The sequence below is a fragment of the Papilio xuthus genome, unplaced genomic scaffold, assembly GCF_000836235.2.
Source record: "Papilio xuthus unplaced genomic scaffold, Pxut_1.1 DF827777.1, whole genome shotgun sequence".
Classification (NCBI taxonomy): domain Eukaryota; kingdom Metazoa; phylum Arthropoda; class Insecta; order Lepidoptera; family Papilionidae; genus Papilio; species Papilio xuthus.
Genome location: NW_013530872.1, coordinates 7983661 through 7994733, shown reverse-complemented (window position 1 = coordinate 7994733; position 11073 = coordinate 7983661). Strand labels below are relative to the sequence as shown.

The 11073-nt window shown below is 31.0% G+C and overlaps 1 protein-coding gene across 2 annotated transcripts; it reads left to right on the top strand.

The window, feature by feature from the left end:
* The first annotated feature begins 275 nt into the window (after positions 1 to 275).
* On the top strand, positions 276 to 10791 carry Ork (orcokinin). Of its 2 annotated transcripts, XM_013309110.1 has the most exons (7): positions 276 to 304; positions 4729 to 4805; positions 5752 to 5803; positions 7553 to 7670; positions 8233 to 8319; positions 9767 to 9883; positions 10485 to 10791. In XM_013309110.1, exons 2-7 carry the CDS (start codon positions 4734 to 4736, stop codon positions 10603 to 10605), a joined length of 567 nt encoding a protein of 188 aa, XP_013164564.1. In that variant the 5' UTR covers positions 276 to 304; positions 4729 to 4733; the 3' UTR covers positions 10606 to 10791. The 2 variants fall into 2 exon arrangements, with proteins under 2 accessions (XP_013164564.1, XP_013164563.1); XM_013309109.1 differs by lacking the exons at positions 7553 to 7670; positions 8233 to 8319; positions 9767 to 9883; positions 10485 to 10791 and adding an exon at positions 6330 to 7170.
* The last annotated feature ends 282 nt before the right edge of the window (positions 10792 to 11073 follow it).

Here is an 11073-nt window from a genome sequence, read left to right as displayed (position 1 = left end):
GTATGAATTTAAAAAGTTAAATGAGTGTTCAGAAGCAAAGTAATCGTCATAATATATTCTAATAATTATGTTCTATATTCAAAATCAAAATTATATTCTTTATAAACTAATATGACGTTTCCCGTATATGATTACGTTTAAAAAAGTTAAATGAGTGTTGACAATAGTATTTGCATTAGCGGGATGCAGGAGGCGCGCAGGGCGGCGCCCGCCCAAAGCCGAGCGTTGGGTATATAAGCCCGCGCGGAGGCTGTCACGGCACAACCTTCCGAACACACAACCGCCAAACAGTCAGCTGAATCAGGTGAGCTGATATATCGGAATATTTATATTTATTTATTTTATTGTTAGATAGATTATATGAAATTTAATAAGTATTTTTTGTAGTTTATTTTAATTTTTTTTATAACTTTTTATCGTGTTTTTGTGTAGTTAGAAAAGTTATAAGCTGTATTTTACAGTGTTGTAAAATGAAATTTACTTCCTTAAAAATATAATCATTTGTTTTTCTCAGTTTCAAAATGCGTATTATAACAGTTAGGCATTAATTAAAAATATTATCATAATTTTCTCATTTTAAAATTGCAATATCTACCTATATTATAAAATCGTATTACTTCTTAATTTTTATTTAAATTTTAGCAGTAAAGATCTTTTTTTAATTTTAATTTAGATTTTTTTTATTAAAATACTTTATATTCCATTTTAGTTGCCACCTCTTTTTATACTTTCCTGAAACGGTAGTATTTTTTTTGGAATAAAAAATTTCCAATCTATGTCCAATTTTTTTAATTACGTAACTTTTGCAAAAAACATAGACACGTTCCTTTTAGTATTTTGTCATGATATTTAATGTTTTCCGTAAACACAATATTTACTTTTAAAGGAAATTTAAACTTTGATTTCTATTAAAGTCAAGCAATCAAATATCGTTCTATTTTTATAAATGTAATTATTGTTAATGTTATAACTTAAATGTCGGGATTTGAATCCTTACCAACACGTAGCAAGGAGTAACATACACTCTTACGATGTCTTTACTTTCTATTATCCATACCTACATGTAAATAAAAAAGGGTTGATATGTCAATTTGTCTTTTTGTGCCATTCAATGCCCTGAATTAATTTCGTTAGTAATTTGTAGTTTCATTTGTTTAACCCATTTAAATTTAAAATCGTAGGACCTTTATTCGTATAAATTTCTTTAATATTCTATGTGCCTTTAGAGTCTGTGTGTATTCCATGTAAAGTCCTCTAAAAAGAACGTTATGTTAAAACGTATATGAAACTTTTTCATTTTTCTTTTTTTTAACAGTAAACCAAGTCTTTTTAATAGTAAACCAATTTTCACTTGCACAGATTATAATACATTAACTACACATAGCACATCCTGTATTCATAATTCTGCATCTAAAATTTACGTAACGTAGGACCTTTTTATTTATTAGCGAACTAAATACCAGGTTAAATGAAGTTTTAAACGAGACCCGTGAGCCTTTTTAATCCACACTTTTGTGGTTAAATTTAATTATTCAATTATGATTCATGATCAGACTTTGTCTAAAACAACATTCATCAAAGTTAGAATTTTTTTGCTTTACTGAAACTAAAATATTTTAAGCTATGTACATATTTGATGAAAATTAAAAAGTTTCGAGTGTAATTAAAGCTTGAAAGTAGAGAGAGTGTCAAAAGAATTTATTTGCGCGTTCCAAAAGGACAGGCAAAAACACTGATCAAATTTGAATCTATCCATATTCTTAATTCTCCGTTTTTTAGTACAAAAATTCGTAATTTAATGTTACCCCTAATATCGGTCTTTAAATAACTTAATAGATGTCCTAAATGAACTTGAGATATGAAAATACAAAATAGCCGCCCCCACTATAACTTACGAATTGCATTTAGATTGAACGCGTAGGTTAACATGAGCATCTATAAATAAAGCAATGAAATATATTCGATTGATAATGATACGATATTTTTAGACGTAAAAATTACTAGCAATCAAATGATATTATCCTTTTGCACGTGTAACATTTCTCTGAACCTTGAGCATGGGTTGGAGGATTGACAGATTAAGAAATTATTGAATTCACTCCACATAGTCATTAGACGACTCCACGAGTAAATGTTGAATGAGTGCTAGTAGATAACAAATTATTGCATGTTATGAGTAAACAAATTATAAACGCGCATGTAAGGAATTATGTCAATCTACTTGACTCTTTAGATATCAACTTTGAATTAAAGCTATCGTATCGTACTTCGATATCTAATAAAAAATATAAGATGATCAAACAGTACAATTTATGGTTAAATTACAAAACGCGGGGCAAATGCAAAGGAACCTTTAAACATTAGCCGACATATGTTAATAAGATTATGTTTTTACTAGCAGTCGCGTGCGTCTCGTGTTGTTCTTATTCTTATTATTATTTTTACAAAACAAAATCTGTCACTAAATTATTATAAGTGTGGGTATCAACTGCAGTGACATTTGTATCAATAAACAATATATATTTTGGTCTCTATTTTACTCTAAGAGAATATAAGAGATGTCAATATGAATGAATAAAAGTTACATTGCAGTGGAGTTCTAGATTTAAACAACAACGTTGTCAATAACACGTTCGCGTTAAACGAAACTAATTACAAGAAAGTTATTGTATTTCAAATGAAAAGACCACAATGCTCGGGACATAAATAAGAGATATAACTTTTCTCTGTGATTGTATCTGCTACTGTCACATCATGTTACATTTACACATCGACAAAGTTATTTTCGATAAAATAATAAGGTATTAATTACGTGATGATGAAAGTATTAAACGTGATTGTACATTTAATATTTACACTTTCGATTTGAATATTAAACGAAAATATTTGTATCTTCTCGATTAAACAGCTTTAACAAATGCTTTTTTTAATCTGTTGTTACTCAATTATGGTGTTACACGAATTATTTGTAAAAATGAAATTGAATACAAATTGTTTTTTGTCGTCGTACTTATAACGGCGTAGCGCTACAAACTACTACGATGCCGTAGACTGCTACGTGGTTACGAAACACTCACAATTTACTAAATGTTTCTGGAGTTTAAAAAAGGTGCGAAAGTGATACATTCGGATCAATAATTGAATTGGTATAAAAGCCGACTTTAAAATAAGAAGAGAGAGTTGTCTTTTATTTTTAGTGCAATTTTAAATGACAGTTTTAAGTAAACTATAACAAATGGATGTTCTGGAAAACGATCGAGTATTATTTTTATGTCCTGACCCAATTCTAAGTAATTGCAACTTCTACATTAAATAGAGTAATGACTCTCGGTTGAAAGTTGAAAAATAATACTTACTGTTATAATTCAACTAATTTTATGAAATGAAAATATATTTTGTTTCAACGAGAAAATTATACACAATATCTACACAAACAAACAAAGAGACCGATTAATAATTTGCACACATTTATTCTACCTACACATTCTATCTACCTAGACGAATCCTACCTATTTTCGTAGATTTAATAAACTTAACAAATATGTTTGCATATATCTTAATATTAACTTAATCATAACTTAATAATCGACTAAAAAGGTTATTTAAAAAAACAAATAATGAAAGATAGCTATAAAACAAAAAGCGTTACATCAATATTCTCGACGAGGAAGCATGTAACTTAATTTCAACTCAGGAAGCGATAACTATAGATTAATAAGAGAAGATGTAGAGCCAATAATTATATTAATATCCGCATCTAATCAATATCAACAAGCGTTCGCGAGGAATACTAAACAGTAGCTTTATGTAGACGTATTAACTATGTATAAGGAAAAGAATGGCTGATGATAGGAAATGTGACCCTTCGAGCTATTAAAAATTTTTTTAAGTTATCAACACTATAAATATTTAATAAAATTACGTAATTCTAGAATATAATTAGATGTGTATGTAAATGTAGTTGGAAGATATTATGCACTTATTTTAAACCAAACATCTTCAAAAGAAAAATGAAACTACAGAATGGGATACGTAGTAATAGTCCAGAACAAAATATGTTACGAGTAGTCATTTGTTTAATAAATATTTCAGTGCGAACTATAGCCGTTGATCATTTGAGAAAACAACAAAAATGTCCTTTTAGCACTAAATGAGAATATTATGTGTTTGTCTTTATTTTAATTCGACTCTACATAATTTTCGTACATTTTGTACAACGAGCTTGGATGGATAATTAAGTAAAGACATACTACTACTATCAACGATGTAAAAATTATTCACGCAGCACCAAATGAAATTCGTGCGGGTATTTTAATGAGAAACTGTTATCTAGCGTGACAAAAGGTCATAATTTTTTTATGACCGTTGAGAAATTTAAATGTGTTAATTCATATTTTATTCATTCACTTCAATACTGATAAAAATATATTTTCAGAATTATGTACTTTATGTTTTTATTTGTTATAATTTACAATTTGAAATTATATTAGAAGCATGAAGTTTAAACTTACTAACATTTATGTATCAAGTAAGTTAAGTTTCACATGTAAGGTAGCATATTTAAGCGACACAACTTCCTTAGTCAGAGAATTCAACTTATTTTCACCCCTTAAAGGCGAAGTCCTCATGATCCATCACCCTAGTTTAGACACCAGTCCCTGTCCATTGGGGTAAAACAATACAGTTATTTTTTTAAACATTTTTTAATATAACAGCAATTGTTATCAGGTACAATGATGCGTGTCGGGCGATTTGCTGTTGTCATAGCCGTCATATTGGTCTGCTGCAACGCTGATCCACACAGGGTAAGAAAAAAGTTTACTGCTTTAAAGAAATCCACCTTTGTCATACTTAAAAACAAACTTCTATTCTCATCTAATATTGAAATGTGCATACATAAGTTTTATTGAAAATTTTTAAGAGTATTTTTCCGATAGTTTCCCGGATTTGCTAATAAATTACATATTTTTTTTCCAAAAGATGGCGTTGTATCTAACTCATCAAATATTAAACAGTACATCGTTTTCTTGGCATTCATTATTATTATTTCAAAAACGTTATTATTATATCAGAATTAATTTAAATACCAATCTAAGAAAGTTCTTTGTATTGCTATATTTCATGATACAAATTGAAAATTAAACTTTCTGAACTCGATACAGATGTTACTTGCCAAATTAGATGATCGTCTGTAATTCGTTTCCGGGAATATAGCTCGCTGCTCTTCGATTATGTAAATTGTAATACGTTTAGGAACTTATCACTTTGATCAACCGAATGGCTATTTTTCATTATAAGACATTAATTTCCAAACGCCAAAAATATAAGTTTAAAATACTAGATCGAGAATAGTTTAGTCAGGTATAAAAGAAGACAAAATAAAAGGAAAACTAACGAATAATAAATATTTGTTACCTTCTTTACAATTAACTTTGGTCTTCAAGGAGGCTTCTCACGAAGAAAATACATTAAGTACAAAAGCTCCCAATCAAATATTTAATCACTGTATTTGTAAAATTCGAACAAAACATTATAACTGTAGTTGAGAAGCTTAAATAAGCTTTGTGGAAATAAAATGTTTTACAAACAATCAAAATCACTAACGACTGTTATTATTGAGCAGTAACTAGACATTCAGTTAACACGAATAGTAAATAATATTATTAGTCGAATGATGTCAATATTTATGAAATGAAGACGAAACTTAAGAAGATTAAAATCTTATTTTAATTTACCTAATTTAATACACAGGAACAAGATGGGAGCGTAAGTGATCACAGCTCAGGACGCTACGACGCTAATGGTAAGTATTTAAGTTTTATAAGAGAAAAAGCAAAGCACAGTGACAATATCAATGCACTTGGGAATGCTTAGGTTACACACGCCCCAAGCACAAATCCGTTAATCCACGTTAAACACAATATTCACAACCTTATCCAAATAAAACACACGTATGTAAAATAATTCCGGATTATCTCTTTAAATATATTTGCACTATGAATATGACTCAGTCCGTGTTATAAAAATCGCACTATTTACCTTGCAATCAATTTTATATCACATTTTTTGTGGTGATGAAAACGCACTTCTCACAAAGTTTGTCTCCGCACAATAATGTTATGTACAATGTTATGTATAATATGTTGTGCACTGTTCATCCCCTGCACTCTCCTACTATAGGTAAGTAATGTTTCTGTTCTATTTTATATAATATAAAACATACGGCAATGATACCACTGCTAAATATGTAGATTTCGTATATTGCATACAAATTCATATTGGAATATGACTCCTCTTACGAATTTTTAAAGTATACTTTTCTGTTACAGGTTTTAGACAAAAAGAATTCGATTACCTATTGAGACTTCTACTGCAAAACGAACATCGGAATGGTGACCGTAACTTAAACGGTATCGGAGGTAGCACTTTGATGGGAAGGAACATTAATGGTGGTCTAGGAGGGAGTACGCTATTAGGACGTAACGTAAACCGTTATGAAGCATTAAAAAGTGGCAATAGAAATTTAAATGGAATCGGTGGCAGTGGAATGCTGGGCCGTGATGTAGGGGAACAGAGAGAATTAAGTGCTCGTTTTGTTGATCCCCTAGGCGGAAGCAACTTCGTTCGCAACTTGGATTCACTTGGCGGAGGAAATTTCGTCAGGAACCTTGATTCACTCGGCGGAGGAAATTTCGTCAGGAACCTTGATTCACTTGGCGGAGGGAATTTTGTCAGGAACCTTGATTCACTCGGTGGGGGGAACTTGGTGAGGAACCTTGATTCACTAGGCGGGGGAAACTTTGTCAGGAATCTTGATTCACTGGGCGGCGGAAATTTTGTAAGGAATCTGGATTCACTGGGCGGGAGTAACTTTGTCAAGAAGAACCTTGATCAGATCGGAGGACCTAACCTTGTTAAGAGAAACTTAGACTCTCTGGGCGGCGGTAATTTCGTTAGAAATTTGGACCCTCTCGGTGGTGATAACTTTATGCGAGCGGTGGAGCTGGGCGAGGGAAACGTTCTTTAAAATTATTCGTAAAATTGTTACAGTTTTCTCACTCGTATAGTAAATAGTAATGGAACAACGTATAGATTGTGATATGAGATAGTTAATACTTGTTTGTCGTTTATTTATTTAAATTGTCAACGTTAAATAGATTTCTTGCAATAACAAAAACTGATTGTGTTTTATTAAAGTTCCCAGCTTTTTATTACAGTAAGTAAAGTGTATTACTAACTTGCAAGGAACATTCACATTACGACCAGCGGACGTTCTTAATGCTCGGATTTAGTTAAAAATATTTTTTTAGCAATTAACATAGTTCAAACTGGGATAATAAGCAACATTGTTTTTTTGTCTTCCGTTTAACTTATTCTTGTCGAAATTTTATACCGATATTGTATTGCCTTGATATCAATGCAATATTTGTGATATTATGCTATAGATTTTTCATACTTCGCATAATCAGGTAAGATTTATGTATCAACCAAGTTCCTTTGTTTGTTCTTATCTTATTTGTTGTCAATTATAATTATACATGACTTCAAACAGGTCACAAAATGCGAAATTTAGATCCCCTGGGCGGCGGAAATCTTGTTCGCGAGGTCCGTGAGTCGAGACATTCCAGCTTCCTGCCGTTTTCAGGAGTACGACGGTTTGAAATTATCGGGTAAGTATTAATATGTAAAAGAAAAACGTTGTACTTAAAAAATTACAGTATTCTCAAATTATTCTTACGCGTTGCTGTGAGCTAGCTGAACTGTTTTTTTTATTCATGCCTACATTTTTACGTGTCACGTTCATACTTGGCTTTTTCTAAGTCTGAACATAACAGACAGTCGAGCATATTATATACAATGTTTGATTAGAACATGCCATTTCTGTAAACTTACAATTTACCCTTTTTATGTATTACGTCATAAAGTGTTCATCATAAATATATCAAAAGCATTTCATACATTCTAACAAATTATTTAAAATTTGTATACCCTACTTATTATTCTACTGCTATTTTTTCAAGATATGTTTTCAAAGTACCGACGAGGACGTAATTATCATATTTTAATTTTATTTACTTAGTTAACCACATCCAAATTTGTACGGTAAAATTAGTATATAAAAGTCATTATTCTTAGTAACTAAACTCTACAGAAAATCTTCATTACTTTGAACTTGCTTAATAACTAACTACGATTGACGCAATATCTAATTACTTGTATTTAATTATCCAGAAACGGCAGACGGCAACTGTTTCCACTGATATCGTCTGATTATTATCGTGAGGATTACCCAAAACGTAACTTCGATGAAATTGATCGGTGAGTAAAACACGGTATACAATATTTTGACACGACAGACCGCCAGGTTCTATCCACACCACCTGGATGGCTGGCGTTCCACAACGGTGCGATTCTCGTGCAATTTCTTGCCTCGCACAGTCGCGTTGTGGAACGGTCTGTCCTCGGCGGTATTTCCAAACCAATACGACTTAGGGACCTTCAAGAAGTGAGCATACCATTTCCTCCATTTCTTCCATCTACAGTTCCTCTGGTGTTGCAGATGTCCATGGGTGTCGTTGATCACCTCGGTGTTCCCGCTGATATTAGACATTACCAGATATCATGATTATTGAAATATGAATTTATATAAGCTACCAAAATTCTTTGCAAATAAATAACATTTTACTTACATTGGAAGTATTTTTGGCGATACATGTTTAAGGGTAAAACATACTCTTTTATACACTTATACATAAACACGTCTATATCCGTAATGTTTAATCACTGGCGGACAAAGTGTTTAAACACGTGTCTAGCTGTATTCCTGAAGTAATTTTTTAACATATTTGATAATCCCCAATACTACTAGAGTTTAACAGTTTAGTGTTATTTATTAGTGTGCACATTAAAGTTTTAGTTCTGCAAAATGTTTTGCCCTTTGTATTTGCAAAATTAAATCTGTAATATCGAAATTTCATCATTGTTAAACATGAAAATAAGTCAACCTTTGCAATCATTAGCCTTAGTATGATTTTAGCAGTAAATTCATACCAAGTATAGCATATATGCAAATGAACGGGTGGTTCTTTGAGTAAGTGTACGTGTTTTAAATTCCTTTTCTCGTGGTAATTACTTTATCTTCACTATATTAGATTGTACAGACATCGACCTATTTCCATAATAGATAGATGGTATTCTCTAACGTCGCTACGTTTTAATGTGTTTGTATAAATTAGAACTGAGAAAAGCAAAAGAAAAATAGTTTAACACAGAAACATTTGCACCTCTTCAATTTTACCGCCGAAAGCGGATTACTTAACAATAAGTGTGACATTTCATTAAAACGTTGTTTTAGTTCACTTTCGGTTAAAACGACATAATAATTTCTATTCAATTTCTATGATAATGGCGGAATCGTTTTTCTCTGACACTCTTTTGATCAAACTCACTAATTACTAACGCTCTACGCTATTTTAGTATATTTTGTGAATAATGTTTTCGATCGTTCATTCGTAGTTCACGCATGTCATATAATAACATACTATGAGTTCCCTTCTAATGAATCTAAGTACTAGGCTGATGGTAATATATAAGATTATACTTAGGACTGTAAACCTACAATAAGCGGAGAAAGTTCTTAAGTTTTATTTAGGAATATATGATAAAATGTTTTATGTACACTTGACCAAGAAGCCGATGACTAATGATTGGATCAAACTGTCATTTTATGGCACACGAATAATAAACTTTATGTCTTGATTGTCAGATCTGAACTTGATAGCTTCGTGGGCAAGCGTAACATCGACGACCTGGACCAGCCGTTCCCGTATGCCGCCAAGCGATTCTACAACCTCTACGGATCCAACTACCTTGATACCCCTGTGTAAGTTTACCATCATATACTTAAATTTCTTTTAAGTGCCTAAGTTCCTCCCTTATTCTCGGTTACATACATATATGAAAAAATCGTTAATCGAATCCGATTTGTTTGTTGAGATTAACACGTTCAAACTTTACAATTTTATTAAATACGTAATTATGTCATATTTTTTATCCCTTGTAAATTGCGTTTGACAAGGCAATTAATTTAAGTGATTTGGATTAAAGGTTTTACGCATTCTTTTAACCTTTTATGAATTTAACATCGTATGTGTTTGACAATACAATATTGTACGTTATTTAAATGTAAAACAGGGATACCTATCGTTCTTACTTAATTATAATATTGATTGGAAAAAAGGACGATGTTAATTTCCGTGTTGAAAAAGAACATAAATAAATTTCTGCATATGTGAAATAAATATATTTTAGCTTTATAATTTACTTCCGTTCGTAGTGTTAGGATTCTGAGACTCGATAACATTTGTTATAAATTTAACTCGCTAGATAATAATCATTAATGTTTCTGTTATCATATTTTTAAGTTTTTTCAAAAAAAAATCATATAGTTTCTCTTTATAATATAAAATTATTTTTTGTTACAGTTCCAACTTCGACAAGAAGCGATACAGACCCGACTACCCCATGGACGAGATCGACCTATCTCACTTCCCCATCGGTTCCAAGAGATCCATGGCCTTCAACCAAAACCGACCCCTCCGTTAAAACAACCCTCACACAACCGATCTAAAGTATTACTTCAGTCAGCTTTTAAAAATCGCATTTTATTAAGATCTTTAACTTTATAATTAATATTTTTTATCCCAGTCATATTTTTAGACAAACTTTCTCATTTTTTTATATATGTATAAAGTTCCCACTATCTCTATATGAAACTATAATACCTCTATGCACAAGGTTAATCTAGTCTTATAATATAATCTTGCTTGATGTTATTGTTATTTCTATGTATTTTATATTTTAAATAGATTTTACATTGATATTAAGAGAGAGAGAGGTTCAATCTTCTATTTAATTGTTCTTAAGTCATACTAATCTTAAAAATGTACCTGTTCTTTTTATTTATTCTAAATTTTTCATGTTTACTTTAAATTATTCTAGAAATTATATTATTTTTACTACAAATAAAATGAAAAAACTGAAAACATTTTTTATTCCATTCCCTATGTCAGT

Bases quoted from the DNA above. Each gene is read 5' to 3' on its own strand.
- Ork (XM_013309109.1), top strand. From the start codon at position 4,734: ATGATGCGTGTCGGGCGATTTGCTGTTGTCATAGCCGTCATATTGGTC. The intron at 4,806-5,751 runs GTAAGAAAAAAG...TTTAATACACAG, and splicing joins GCAACGCTGATCCACACAGG to GAACAAGATGGGAGCGTAAG. The intron at 5,804-6,329 runs GTAAGTATTTAA...TTTCTGTTACAG, and splicing joins AGGACGCTACGACGCTAATG to GTTTTAGACAAAAAGAATTC.